Source organism: Rutidosis leptorrhynchoides, chromosome 1, assembly GCF_046630445.1.
Source record: "Rutidosis leptorrhynchoides isolate AG116_Rl617_1_P2 chromosome 1, CSIRO_AGI_Rlap_v1, whole genome shotgun sequence".
Lineage (NCBI taxonomy): Eukaryota > Viridiplantae > Streptophyta > Magnoliopsida > Asterales > Asteraceae > Rutidosis > Rutidosis leptorrhynchoides.
This window is the reverse complement of record NC_092333.1, coordinates 638,171,184-638,187,168: the sequence shown is the minus strand read 5'-3', so window position 1 is coordinate 638,187,168 and position 15,985 is coordinate 638,171,184. Positions and strand designations below refer to the sequence as shown.

Here is a 15,985-nt window from a genome sequence, read left to right as displayed (position 1 = left end):
CAATTCATTGAAGAACCCGTCGAAATAATGGATCGTGAGGTTAAAAGACTTAAGCAAAACAAGATACCAATTGTTAAGGTTCGATGGAATGCTCGTAGAGGACCCGAGTTCACCTGGGAGCGTGAAGATCAGATGAAGAAGAAATACCCGCATCTATTTCCAGAAGATTCGTCAACACCTTCAACAGCTTAAAATTTCGGGACGAAATTTATTTAACGGGTAGGTACTGTAGTGACCCGAACTTTTCCATGTTTATATATATTAATTGAGATTGATATTTATATGATTAAATGTTTCCAACATGTTAAGCAATCAAACTTGTTAAGACTTGATTAATTGAAATATGTTTCATATAGACAATTGACCACCCAAGTTGACCGGTGATTCACAAACGTTAAAACTTGTAAAAACAATACAATGACATATATATGGTTATATATATAGTTAACATGTTTTTATTATAAGTATGTATCTCATTAGGTATTTTAACAATGAGTTATATACATAAAAATGAGACTATTAATTTAAGAAACTCGAAAACGATATATATAACGATTATCGTTATAACAACGTCTTACTAGGTACATATGAATCATATTAAGATATTGATACACTTGGTTAATTATGTTAAATGATAAGTAAATATATTATTAAGTGTATTAACAATGAAATACATATGTAAAAATAAGACTACTAACTTAATGATTTCGAAACGAGACATATATGTAACGATTATCGTTGTAATGACATTTAACTGTATATACATCATACTAAGATATATTATATATCATAATATCATGATAATATAACAATTTAACATTTCATTTGTTATAATAAACAATGGGTTAACAACATTCAACAAGATCGTTAACCTAAAGGTTTCAAAACAACATTTACATGTAACGACTAACGATGACTTAACGACTCAGTTAAAATGTATATACATGTAGTGTTTTAATATGTATTCATACACTTTTGAAAGACTTCAAGACACTTATCAAAATACTTCTACTTAACAAAAATGCTTACAATTATATCCTCGTTCAGTTTCATCAACAATTCTACTCGTATGCACCCGTATTCGTACTCGTACAATACACAACTTTTAGATGTATGTACTATTGGTATATACACTCCAATGATCAGCTCTTAGCAGCCCATGTGAGTCACCTAACACATGTGGGAACCATCATTTGGCAACTAGCATGAAATATCTCATAAAATTACAAAAATATGAGTAATCATTCATGACTTATTTACATGAAAACAAAATTACATATCCTTTATATCTAATCCATACACCAACGACCAAAAACACCTACAAACACTTTCATTCTTCAATTTTCTTCATCTAATTGATCTCTCTCAAGTTCTATCTTCAAGTTCTAAGTGTTCTTCATATATTTTACAAGTTCTAGTTACATAAAATCAAGAATACTTTCAAGTTTGCTAGCTCACTTCCAATCTTGTAAGGTGATCATCCAACCTCAAGAAATCTTTGTTTCTTACAGTAGGTTATCATTCTAATACAAGGTAATAATCATATTCAAACTTTGGTTCAATTTCTATAACTATAACAATCTTATTTCAAGTGATGATCTTACTTGAACTTGTTTTCGTGTCATGATTCTGCTTCAAGAACTTCGAGCCATCCAAGGATCCGTTGAAGCTAAATCCATTTTTCTCTTTTCCAGTAGGTTTATCCAAGGAACTTAAGGTAGTAATGATGTTCATAACATCATTCGATTCATACATATAAAGCTATCTTATTCGAAGGTTTAAACTTGTAATCACTAGAACATAGTTTAGTTAATTCTAAACTTGTTCGCAAACAAAAGTTAATCCTTCTAACTTGACTTTTAAAATCAACTAAACACATGTTCTATATCTATATTATATGCTAACTTAATGATTTAAAACCTGAAAACACGAAAAACACCGTAAAACCGAATTTACGCCGTCGTAGTAACACCGCGGGCTGTTTTGGGTTAGTTAATTAAAAACTATGATAAACTTTGATTTAAAAGTTGTTATTCTGAGAAAATGATTTTTATTATGAACATGAAACTATATCCAAAAATTATGGTTAAACTCAAAGTGGAAGTATGTTTTCTAAAATGGTCATCTAGACGTCGTTCTTTCGACTGAAATGACTACCTTTACAAAAACGACTTGTAACTTATTTTTCTGACTATAAACCTATACTTTTATGTTTAGATTCATAAAATAGAGTTCAATATGAAACCATAGCAATTTGATTCACTCAAAACGGATTTAAAATGAAGAAGTTATGGGTAAAACAAGATTGGATAATTTTTCTCATTTTAGCTACGTGAAAATTGGTAACAAATCTATTCCAACCATAACTTAATCAACTTGTATTGTATATTATGTAATCTTGAGATACCATAGACACGTATACAATGTTTCGACCTATCATGTCGACACATCTATATATATTTCGGAACAACCATAAACACTCTATATGTGAATGTTGGAGTTAGCTATACAGGGTTGAGGTTGATTCCAAAATATATATAGTTTGAGTTGTGATCAATACTGAGATACGTATACACTGGGTCGTGGATTGATTCAAGATAATATTTATCGATTTATTTTTGTACATCTAACTGTGGACAACTAGTTGTAGGTTACTAACGAGGACAGCTGACTTAATAAACTTAAAACATCAAAATATATTAAAAGTGTTGTAAATATATTTTAAACATACTTTGATATATATGTATATATTGTTATAGGTTCGTGAATCAACCAGTGGCCAAGTCTTACTTCCCGACGAAGTAAAAATCTGTGAAAGTGAGTTATAGTCCCACTTTTAAAATCTAATATTTTTGGGATGAGAATACATGCAGGTTTTATAAATGATTTACAAAATAGACACAAGTACGTGAAACTACATTCTATGGTTGAATTATCGAAATCGAATATGCCCCTTTTTATTAAGTCTGGTAATCTAAGAATTAGGGAACAGACATCCTAATTGACGCGAATCCTAAAGATAGATCTATTGGGCCTAACAAACCCCATCCAAAGTACCGGATGCTTTAGTACTTCGAAATTTATATCATATCCGAAGGGTGTCCCGGAATGATGGGGATATTCTTATATATATGCATCTTATTAATGTCAGTTACCAGGTGTTCACCATATGAATGATTTTTATCTCTATGTATGGGATGTGTATTGAAATATGAAATCTTGTGGTCTATTGTTACGATTTGATATATATAGGTTAAACCTATAACTCACCAACATTTTTGTTGACATTTAAAGCTTGTTTATTCTCAGGTGAATACTAAGAGCTTCCGCTGTTGCATACTAAAATAAGGACAAGATTTGGAGTCCATGTTTGTATGATATTGTGTAAAAACTGCATTCAAGAAACTGATTTCGATGTAACATATTTGTATTGTAAACCATTATGTAATGGTCGTGTGTAAACAGGATATTTTAGATTATCATTATTTGATAATCTACGTGAAGCTTTTTAAACCTTTATTTATGAAATAAAGGTTATGGTTTGTTTTAAAAATGAATGCAGTCTTTGAAAAACGTCTCATATAGAGGTCAAAACCTCGCAACGAAATCAATTAATATGGAACGTTTTTAATCAATAAGAACGGGACATTTCATAAATGCTATGTCTTTATGAATGCAAACTGATTTTCAAACAGCATGTAGTACTTGACCGTGTAAAGATCCCGTTGTTGACGAGTCGTACACGATGGTTTTGTACGGGGCGTCACAAATTATCACATCAAAACTCCCTAACTCTACTGTTATCAAATCAATCTTAAACGTTTCGCTAACCAGTTTAATTTCTCGATTCCGACATATTTTATCTGCCGAAATTAATTTACCGTTTGCTAATTCGAGTAAAAATTTATTATTCATAGGCGTCAATGGACCACTTAATTTAGCACAAAAATCTCTACTTATATAGCTTCTATCCGCACCCAAATCAAATAAAACATAAGCAGGTTTTTCATCAATAAGAAACGTACCCGTAACAAGCTCTGGGTCTTCTTGCACTTCTGCCGTATTAATATTGAAAACTCTTTCGCGGTCCTGTCCATTAGTATTCCCCTGATTTGGGCATTCATTTCTGATATGACCCGGCTTCCCACATCCATAACAAATAATGGCGGTATTATTTGTTCCGACATTATTTGTTCCTTTATTCTTGTTAGCCATTGGTCCGTAAACTTCACAATTCGTCGTACCATGACCCTTTCTATTACACTTAGTACACGATGTCGTACAAAGCCCAGTCGGATGGTATCCTTCACACCTCTGGCATGGTTTCTGCCTCTGGTTGTTATTGTTGGGATTGTTGTTGTTGCGGTTGTTGTTATTGTTAGAACGGTTATTGTAGTTGTTGTAGTTGTTGTTGGGATTGTTATTGTTGTTGCGGTTAAAGTTGCGGTTGTGGTGGTAGTTATTGCGTTTGTAATTGCGATTATTGTTGTTGTTGTTGTTGTTGTTGTTGTTGTTGTTGTTGTTGTTGTATTGGTGACTCTTGTCACTGTTTTCTTCCCACTTCCTCTTGACTTGTTTCGTGTTGGCTTCTTCGGTCGCTTGCTCTTTAATTCTCCCCTCAATCTGATTTATGAGTTTATGAGCCATTCGACTTGCCTTCTGTATGGAAGCGGGCTCGTGTGAACTCACATCTTCTTGAATCCTTACTGGTAACCCTTTTACAAATGTGTCGATCTTCTCTTCTTCATCTTCGAACACTCCCGGACACAATAGGCACAACTTTGTGAATCGTCGTTCATATGTGGTAATGTCGAACCCTTGTGTTCGTAACTCTCTAAGTTCTACCTTGAGCTTATTGACTTCGTTTCTAGGACGATACTGCTCGTTCATCAATTGCTTGAATGCCGACCACGGTAGTGCGTAAGCAGCATTTTGTCCTACCTGTTCAAGATAGGTGTTCCACCACGTTAACGCAGTACCTGTGAAGGTATGCGTAGCGTACTTAACTTTGTCCTCTTCAGTACACTTACTTATGGCAAACACCGATTCGACTTTCTCAGTCCACCGTTTCAATCCAATTGGTCCTTCGGTTCCATCAAATTCCAAAGGTTTGCAGGCAGTGAATTCTTTGTAGGAGCATCTTACACGATTTCTTGTGGAATTAGTTCCACTGCTAAATCCAGAGTTATTGTTATTTTGCATCGCAGCCTGTACTGCGGCTATGTTTGCTGCAAGGAAAACACGGAAGTCTTCCTCGCACATATTCAAATTCTGACGAGTCGTCGGTGCCATTTCCTTCAAAAATAGCCCAAAAGAATTAAGTTAATCATATAGAATATTAAGAGTAGTCAATAGTATTTCGTAGCATAATGTGAACTCATTTATAAAAGCTTTTTCTTCATATTAGCATTTTATAGTTTTAATTCGGGTAGTACCTACCCTTTAAGTTCATACTTAGCACCTAATATACAATTCAACTACTACGATTCTATATGAAAAACTTATTACAATAATATTTCGCGTTCAAACTTTTATACAATATTTTACAAACATACAATACCACTATTATACATATAGGATAAAATATAGCACATAATATCTTTGCTACTCGGCAGCTATAAAGGCAATTCTAGTTAATACGCAAGTTGTTCAGCAAAAGAAATAAAGACACGTAATTCAAAAGTCCAGAAACAAGTCATGCATTCTGGTTTTACTAAGACGACTTTCCATCCTTGGTCTTGTGGAAAGTAACCGTTATGACCATAGGCTAGGCAGCATGTTGTAATGTCGTCAAAAGGACGAGGGTTTCGTAATGTCCAACAGCCTCGTAATAATCTAAAAACCTTGTTTCTCACCCCAACTACTGAATCCGTCACTTGTGGGAAGGTTTTATTTAAAAGTTGTAACCCGATGTTCTTTTTCTCACTTTGGTAAGAAGCGAACATCACTAACCCGTAAGTATAACATGCTTTTTTATGTTGCATGTTAGAAGCTCTTTCTAACTCACGAAACCCTATGTTGGGATATGTTGAGTCAAAATAGGTTCTTAACTCATAGCGTAAAATTGCATTTGGGTTCCCCGCATTTAACGCTTTAAAGAAAACACGGCGTAACTTACGGTCTCCCCAATGTGATATACCCCACCTATCAAAGGAAAGCCTTTTATAAACTAAGGCATTTCTAAAAAGTCTTTCAAATGTTTGACAAGTTAATTTCGCCATAACTAAATGTGCTGATGAATTCTGACCGACTCTAGACAAGATTTCTTCAATCATATCCTCTGGTAGGTCTTCTAAAATATTCGGTTGTCTACCCTTAACGTCCATTTTATTTTTATACTGTAAAATAGACAAGGATTAGATTCGTAAAAGATAATTAACAAACAATACAAACAATTTTTACATAGAACATAAAAGTACAAGCACACTACAATACATATAATACACAACATAATTACAACCCTCTAATCTGAATCACTGGTTTCTCCTCTTCGGACTTGGTTCACTTTCCTAATTTTCTAGGGATATATGGTGTTCCTCTAATACGAGCCGTTGTTTTCCACAATGGTTTAGAAAAACCTGGTGGTTTAGAGGTTCCCGGGTTATTGTTACATTTTAGGAAATACGAATGTTGCCGATACATATAAAGTTCATCAGGGTTGAAATTAGGTTTCTCTATTTTTATACCTTTTTCCCTATTATTTTCCTTTGCTTTATTAAATTGGGTCGAGGTAATTTCTATAACATCATCGGAATCCTCATCGGGATCCGATTCATCGAAAAATTGGTAATCTTCCCAATATTTTGCTTCCTTGGCGGAAACACCATTGACCATTTTTAACTTTGGTCCGTTGGTTGAGGATTTTCTTTTATTTAATCGATTTACTGTAGGTATCAATATTTCTTCCTCCGGAACCTCTTCTTTTTCCGGTTCCTCCTCTTCTGGTTCCTCCTCTTCCGGTTCCTCTTCTTCCGGTTCCTCCTCTTCCGGTTCCTCTTCGGGAATTTGTGAATCTTCCCAATATATATTCGACTCTTCATTGTTATTAGGTGAGTCGATGAGATTTGTACTAGAATACACATACTCAATTACAAATTACAAATAATTTTTAATTTACCATGAGACTCAAATTTATAACTTCAAACTTGATAAGTTAATTCGATATTGCTAGATCAAAATATTAACATATCAAACTTGGTCTAGGTTAAAACAATGACCAATGTGTTGCTCTATTTTTCCCAATATAAATGTTTTAATATACAAGTATAAATAAAATATAATGACTCGTTATTTGAAGAGTAATATGTCACTTTTTTCTTTGATTTTGTGATAAAGTTTAAGTAATGATAGTAAAGTGGATTGTTTATTTTTGAAATTGAATAGTTACGTGACAAGTTGTAATGAAAATGTAGACACTTTTTTGAGAAATGAGAAGTAAATATTTTACGAAGAATTTCAAATAAAAAATATGGTTAAAAATATTTAACTTAATTTCAAATTTATAATTAAGAATTATCATGTATAAACTAATATCAAATTTAAGAAAGAAAAAAATAGTATCGAAGAGAAATCTTATAACATTATAATTAATTCAAGAGAGATTAAATTTATTATTATATTAAGCTTAACTATATACGTAAAAATATGGTTAAATCCATTTGTTGTTAGTCCAATGGTAATGACCAATACCTCTTTGTTAGAGGTTGGGAGTTCGATTCCATGAGGTATTAACATTTCACACAAGAATATTTTCTTAATCTTTAAATCCACCCAAGACCGCTTTTTACACATAGCCAAAAAGCTTAAAAGGAAAAAGCGAGGACAGAACATCAACTTCAAGCCAAAAGAAAAAGATCTCACGGATGAGACGTCCATACATAATGTTAGCAACTGAAGCAAAGCTTGGCTTGAACGACTCAAAAGAAGACTTTCAACTTGGTATCTCTAATCATATTAGCCCAACAAGAAAATGAGCATTCAAATAGCCCACATAGTACACGACCCAATTAAACGTCAAAATTTCGGAGCCTTTAAACCCATTCTCGAGCACCAATCACAAGTGAGTTGACCTACCAACAAAAGCATCACTCATTCAATATCCCACCACCTAAATAGGCCCGTCCAAATTTCAAATGACCCAGGACATAACATACCAAAGATTACAAATCACAAGTATAAACTTTTAAAAATAAAGACTTCAACTATTATTAACCACTGTTCACGAAATTAGTTTTTTTCAGAAATGCTACAAAATTAATTATTCCTCGGTATAAGCTTTTGAAAAGAAAATGAACGCTTTATATTATACCCATATCTAATTGAGATAGTCTAAATGAATAGTACTATTTGGACTATCTCAATCTCCCACTAACGCCCTCAAACTTTATTCAAAGTACGAATCGGCCCTTCCCAATTTTCCTAAAAAAACCTCACACCTTCAAGAAAATACCAAATGAATAGTACTATTTGGACTCTCTCAATCTCACACTAACGCCCTCAAACTTTATTCAAAGTACGAATCGGCCCCTTCCCAATTTTCCTAAAAAAACCTCACACCCTCAAGAAAATACAAAACACTCCCCACCCCTACCCCTTTACCCCGACCCGACTCGCCTCCCCGTATTATAACTATAATAATATTATATAATATATTTCGTCATTTCACATTTTTTTATTTTTTTTTGTTTTCACCATTTTTTTCCTTTTTCCAAAAAAACCTCCAAACTTTGTTCAAAAATTAAAACCTCCCCTCAAAACAGGGGAGTAAAGTGTCAAATAACCATTTTCATAAAAAATCTTAACTAAACTCCACCCAAATATTCAACGGGTCATATCTTCTCGCTCGCAACGAGTTAAATTTTTCCGACACCATCGTTAAACTCGAAATAATTTTAGGAATACAATATCACTAATAATAATAATAATAATAATAATAATAATAATAATAATAATAATAATAATAATAATAATAATAATAATAATAATAAATAGTTATTAGCTAGTGAAAATTGTGTGGTGAATTTATATGAATGAGAAGGTTTATGGTTAAATTATAAAATGTGAAAAGTTTGTGATAAGTTTATGAAAACTATAAAGTGAAGTATTATAAAGAGTGTGGTTGAATTGTAAAAAATAAAAGTTTGTGGTGATTTTGTGAAGCTTGTGGAATCCACTATTCACTTCCTAAATATTTGAGGTACTTTTCATACACGTTGATTTTGCGTCAAATTTTTAAAAGTGGACAATTCCATAGTGAAACGCGGATATGCACATAACACATATATTGTTAATTTAAAATAACATTTAAATCTTTCACGGATTATACATTTTAGTTCGACTCGAGTTGCGCTTCAACGACATCATCGTTAGCCACGAAATAATTTTACAAACTAAAAGCATTAAAATACATTGAAAATCGAACCTCCGGCACGAAGTGAGGGTTCGTAAACTAGTTATATACTATATTTCATTTCAAACGCACTTATTTAATACTACTAGAGTTTTTAACTTTGAAATTGAAATGGTATAATCTGTAACAAGTTTCTAAAATCTTATCGCGATACTTGCCCTTAATAAATTGATAGGACTAATCTGTAAAAGGAGAGAAACCTTAAGTGGACTAATTTGTTAGGCCACTCCCTATCGTAACTAAACTATTTATCCTCTTAACCTTCCACATCAGCGTCACATCAACGCCAATATCTTATAACTAACTCATAATTAAACACTCCCTATAATGGCTAAAACAATATTCCTCTTAATATACAACGTACAAGCAATAAAGCATCAAGTCCAACAATAAAAAACCACTGGACCCACAATTCCTATAACTAAACTTAAAACTTCCATTAAATTCATGGTGAGTGCGGGTAACTAATGCGGGTAATTAAGCCGTGCCTATGGTTCATTACGGATAACTACGAGTAATGAGCGGGTAATGAGCGGGTAACTAACCATAGGGAGTGGTATTAAAATCACGTTAACATAGGGATGGGCGGCGCGATATGATTCCGTAGGGACCAAATGTGTAATTTACTCCCAAATTTTCACATCAAAAAGTTTAAAGTTTAAACAGGAATCTGAGGTTTTAATTTAAATGAACAGGAAAAGGGTTTTAGGTTTATCATAAAAAAATAAAAACACACACATACAGAGTTCAGTTGGTATAATAATAATGGCGAGCGAAGAAGAGAGCGCAGTGAAGGAGCCTTTGGATCTCATTAGACTCAGTCTCGATGAACGTATTTACGTTAAACTCCGCTCAGATCGTGAGCTTCGTGGCAAGCTTCATGTATATATAACCCCTTTATTCTCTTCAATTTTTAGTATTTTGTTGTAAACCGATTAGGTTTAGGGTATCTGTTTCGATTAACTTAGGGCTTATTATTGTTCACTATTAGTTATCATTATGATTGCTGGTTTGGTTTAATTCTTCTTTCTTGTTTGCGTAATTTGTGGAATTTTGATTATACCTCTTTTTGCGTATGAAACCCTAATTTCTCAATTACATAGAAATTTGTTAGCTTTATGTGTTGTAATGTAATAAAAGGAAATTACTTATTTGCTGTGTATATGAAATTAATATAGGATGCTATTGTTGTACGGAGTATTAAGTTCAGGTAATTTAGTATAAATATGTTTGGGTTCTGCTAATTGGTTATTTTATAAATTGAAACCTTATTTTTAGTGAGCATTTAATTTTTCAAAAATATATGGGTCTTTACTTTGGTATGCACATTGATGTACTCAATTTGACACATTATCGAGGGGTTCGACTCTCATGTGCTGCAAAACTATTTCCCTTGTAGTTACCCACCCATTTCATGGGCCTAAAAGGTTTCGGACGTCTATGCGTTTGTGCCTCACCGAAGGGGGTTTTACCACACGCGATGCCTGTATGGATTCGTCGTGAGGGTTTCCTCCTGAGGAAGGAAAGGACTGTAATGGTTCGTCCAGGTAAATGAGTGGGTGGGTGGGTTCCGACATTGCGTTCGGATCCCGTCAGTGACTCCTAACTGCCATTAAAAAAAAAAAAAATTGTCACTAAAACAGACAATTTAATTAGAATTTGTCAAATCAATCTTTAACGAAGGATTTTCTTTTTCTTTCTTTTTTTTTGTACGTATGCATCCTTAGGCTGATTGTGTGCAATCTTCAGGCATATGATCAGCATTTGAACATGATTCTCGGGGATGTTGAAGAGATTGTGACAACTGTTGAGATTGATGATGAAACATATGAAGAAATTGTCCGGGTACGTTGTCATTTTAATATTTTATATGCAGATATACCTTTAATTTCATAAAGTTCTCTGAATATGTCCCGTCTCCTTTAACTAGCACATGCAATTAGTGTGTGCTTTTGGACTTCTTGAACATCCTTCATCTATTATGATTGTTGTTTACTGGCTAACCAACGTTTAGTTCAAATTAAAGTTGTACATGATTTGTTATCATATCCACAACTTAGATTACTCATAACAAGCAATATACTTGACATTTTGTTGAGGACTCTCCCCTTCATTGTAGATAAAACTATAAAAGCACACATAAAAAATTGATGATAATTGACATAAAATAATTTTCCAAGCTTCGTTGTTTTATAAAAATTATGTACTCTCTTAATTTCTTTTCATTTCTTTCATGTATCCACATTAAGGCTTCAAACACAATCTGAAAAGGGTTCTTAAATGGGTAAACGAAGGAGGTTTTCCCTACTGTTTACCCGAATACGGTGAGTGTTTTTACTCAGATGTACGCGGCCTAACCGGGTTATCTTGTGACTATGTTTGACCCTTTCTTGCCCACCACAATATGTGATGCTAAGTGAGGTTTGAACCTGAGATGTCTTGTGAGGATATCAGGATGCCAACCACTAGTAGGCCAATGATTCTTAAAATGGTTCTTATATGTTACTTCTTTTTTTCATCAATATGAATATTACAACGGACCATAATTTCTTACTACTTTCACTTATGGTAATAACAAGAATCATTCTTTCATGATTGTGTATTCAAAATTTTACTTCTACAAGCTGGCTTTATTAAGGGGGTGTTTGGTTATCTCATAATCAATGTGTTAGGACTAAGGACCTAAAAGCATTACCGGAGAATTTGAATCTCATCCTTCTCCACCGTAAGCCGCCGTGGCACCACCTCCACTCTTCCCATCCCTCTACCTTCCCCTTTAATCCTTCACCAATTTCGTATTTACTCTTCCCCATACTCGCTCCCTATTCCCTATATTTGTCCCACTTTCAATTAAATAACCCTCAATTGCCCCTAACAAACTGAAATCTCCTGTTTCCTCCTTATTTTAATTTCCGATCACCTTTGACTTTACTATTACTTCAACGATGTATGTTTCGATTCATGGTTGAGCAGGAGTGCGAGGGAGTACCCCTCAAGTCGAGTAAGGAAGGGTTCTCGTCCATTGATTCGAGTGATAATCGAGTTACTTCGTTTTTGTTTTTTAACTTTCCGGATTATTGGTCTCGAGGTGATTGTTGGAGAGCTTTTGGTCAATTTGGGTTTGTTAAAGATGTGTACTTAGCTAGAAAGAAACTTTCGAGTGGTCAACGATTCGGTTTTGTGAGATTTGAAAAGGTTAGTGATGTCGAAAGCTTTGAAAAAAAGTTAAACTGCATTCATATAAATGGAAGGGTGATTCGTGTTTTCAAAGCGTTGGAGAGGAAAAAGATGGTAGATGGTTATTCCGGGCCTAACGTGGGTAAGAACTCATCGAAATATGAGTGCAATGCTGGTTTTTCAGGTCCATACGTGAACTCGGTTCCATCTAGAAGTGAGAAGCGGGGTGGCAGATCCTCCGTCAACGTCGTCACAGGGTTTGAAAGTAAATCAGCCGCTTCTGGGATCCATCCTTCGATCTGGAATAACAAGTCGTGTCACTTTAAGGAGTTCACAGAGAACTCTAATTCCATTGAAGTTAAGGTCGATGGTAAGTTGTTCGAGTTTAATCTACCTGAGTCGGTTAGAAATCACAATTTAGTTTTTAGTTTCAATAAAGATCGGTTTACTTGGTCTTTGATTAAAGTAGATGAATTGCAAACGAGTGAGTTCGGTTGTGATAACAATACTTTCAGTGTGAACTCTGGCAGCTTAGATAAACATAATGTTCCCTCATCTCTTGGTGATGGGGAATCTAAAAGTAAGCTTACAGATAGTGAACACAAGGTCAATGGGTGTGATATAAAGATTTGCTCTAAAACTTCTTCTGTGGATAGTAAATCCACTGATCTTGATCCAAATAATGTAAAAATTCACCCTCCTCCTCATCCATCAAATTTCCCTTTTGGTTTTAAGGCTCCGTCCGGTGGCAATGATGCTTCGTTAACTAGCAAAGTCGATTGTAGTCAAAATGGGTCTGTTTCGATCAACAAATTTCAGTCCACTGAAAGTCTTGGGGTGGTTGTGAACCAGGTCTTAGTCGATGGTGAGAGCAAGTTACCGACTTCCGTTTCGACGAGTGAACCTCCCTTAAACAATTTTGTTGACGGTCCGTCCAAGAATTCAGTCAACGGTACGACTATGGAGGAAATTGACGAGTCTCGAGGCATTGAAACATCTGTTGCTTCCTCGAACTCTAAGGTATGCTGTGATGTCTCCGATTCTTGTGTCACTTTATCGGGTTTCAAACGTGATAGTGAAATTCCCAATTCATATGGTAAACGTGACTGTGATGCTTCTGGCACAAATGGCGTGTATCAATCGAATAAGGATATGGGTAACCCAATTTTTAAGGAGACAAATTTGTGTAATGATTTAGATGACAGAGATAGTACTGCGCGTGGTTGCAATGTAGTTTCCAATGATGGGCCACTAGATACTTCTACATCTAGTGAACATGGGGTTGATGTGGGAATTTTGGAAACTGAGCCCATTAATTCGGTTGAAGCTTCTAGTGGGTCAAAATTTATGAATGGTGTCTCGGTGGATGAATGTAGCTCAGTGGTTCGTTTTCGATATAAGAAGCGAAAATTTAGGCCTTTGATTAAAAATCATTTTATTAAGTACCTACACGGAAGAAAACAATTGAAGCGCAAAAGATGTCGTGAAAAGCGTACTTGGTGTGAAAGGATCATTATCAATGATCTGTTGAAGAACTCGGACAATGACGATGATGATTGCGATAGCGATTGAGGATGTGATTGCGATTGTGATTGCGAGTGCGATTGCGATACTATTTCATCCTCAGACGAGGAATCGTAAAAGACTATGGTCCATGGTGTATGTTTTGTGCGACTGTCTCTACGAGTTTAGCTCCCGTTCGTGTTCATTTTATTGGGTCATTTGAGTTATTTTGTCGTGGTTTTCGTGTTTAGCATTTTTTCGGTGTTAGGTTAGATAGTTTTTATTTCGAAGGTGTGTTCTTTCGTGGTTTTCTCGTTCTTTCTAGCTTCTTGCTAGTTGTTTTTCTATTTCTATTTATAAAATTTGCTTGCCTTTCAAAAAAAAAAGGGGGGGGGGGGGGGGGGTGTTTGGTTGTGCGATTTGAAAATTGATTATGCGTTTTTTAATAATCATAATTAAATAATCAGCGATATGAAAACGGGTTGGATTGGTAGAGTGTTTGGATTTGATTATGCTACTTGATGTTGTAATAATCAAATAATCACTTTTTAAGTGTTTGGCAAATTTAAATTATTATATGAATTAACGTGTAAAAAGACAAAATTGGACATTGTTAATTTTTTATACATTGAATAAATGTTTCACTTAAAAAATTGTTAACACGTACCAGTTCACTAAACTTTTAACTAATAGATAGAAACAATAAGTATAGGACAATGATAATAGAATATAGTACTAATGGTTAAAATTAGTAATTGATAATTAATAATAAAAAAGTAAAAGAAGCAGACATCACATATGTATAAAAAATTAATAAAGGTGAAAATGCATAAATATATGCAGTATGTACAAGAGTTGCAGCACTAGTTGTAAATTACTGGCACATTGGTAAATTTGTCTATATGAACATTAATTTGAAAATCACGATGTGGTGCAGTATGCACCTAGTTACTTCTTGATTTTTGCGTTTTCATCTCTTCAAAACGTAGAAAAGTGATTTTTGATTGTACTTGCCCAAACACTACTTATAGATTTTTTGCGTTTTTAAAACGTGATAATCAAATAATCACTCAAATCGCAAATTCAAACACCCTAGTTTTTATTGAAATTTGTTGGATTCATTGCTACTATTATTTTTTCTTAGTACCCTTTGTTGAAATCTTTTGTTGGATTCTGATTGCAGAGCACAAAGAGAACAGTTCCGTTCCTTTTTGTTAGAGGAGATGGTGTCATTTTGGTTTCTCCTCCACTACGAACTGCGTAAGGTCCTTATTTGCTATGGTGTCACATATATTTACTCTCGTGATATCAACCCAGCCTTACATTTTCAAGTACTAAATTTGCTCACAACCTTAGCAGAAGTCTCTATCTTTGTATTTGCTAGCAGTCTTTGAGAATTTAATGTTTTCATTGTTGAATCTATTGAAGGTTCTTGTACATTGAAAGTAAAAAAGAGAACGTTTCTGTTGATTAGTTAATTTTTGTTCTGATAGACATTCTTTTCATATCTATACTTGGGCTTTTGATTAGTTAATACTTGGGCTTTCAGTGAATTACTCTTATTGAATCTGCCAAAGTATCAGCAAACAGAAGGATTTACATGTGCTTTGCAGATGATCATGGTAATGGCATTGTTATTGACTTTTCAGACACCTTACTCAAAAAACTGTGACCTAGTTAAAATGATTGTTTTTTTATATCATGTCTAGCATGTTACTTGTTTATCTATTGAATAAGAATCATTTATGCTAACCAATTTTGTCTTTTAAGAACTTTAAATTGTTGACCAAATTATCTACTTTGGCTATAGAATTTGTAAGGTTTTCCCTTTTCGGGCGAGTAATCCGACGTTATACTTTACTGTACATGTGATCCATCAGAAAGTATTCCTGGCTG

General features: G+C 34.1%; 1 protein-coding gene across 1 annotated transcript; it reads left to right on the top strand.

Annotated features, from left to right (window-relative positions):
* The first annotated feature begins 10,108 nt into the window (after positions 1–10,108).
* On the top strand, positions 10,109–15,582 carry LOC139885677 (sm-like protein LSM3B). The gene is made up of 3 exons (XM_071869427.1): positions 10,109–10,291; positions 11,159–11,254; positions 15,273–15,582. The coding sequence occupies exons 1-3, from the start codon at positions 10,175–10,177 to the stop codon at positions 15,351–15,353; spliced, it is 294 nt and encodes a 97-aa protein (XP_071725528.1). The 5' UTR covers positions 10,109–10,174; the 3' UTR covers positions 15,354–15,582.
* The last annotated feature ends 403 nt before the right edge of the window (positions 15,583–15,985 follow it).

What these genes read in the sequence shown, in the direction of transcription:
- LOC139885677 (XM_071869427.1), top strand. Translation starts at nt 10,175, where the DNA reads ATGGCGAGCGAAGAAGAGAGCGCAGTGAAGGAGCCTTTGGATCTCATT. An exon ending in AGCTTCGTGGCAAGCTTCAT is followed by an intron (nt 10,292 to 11,158) that starts GTATATATAACC and finishes TGCAATCTTCAG; the next exon opens with GCATATGATCAGCATTTGAA. An exon ending in CATATGAAGAAATTGTCCGG is followed by an intron (nt 11,255 to 15,272) that starts GTACGTTGTCAT and finishes TTCTGATTGCAG; the next exon opens with AGCACAAAGAGAACAGTTCC.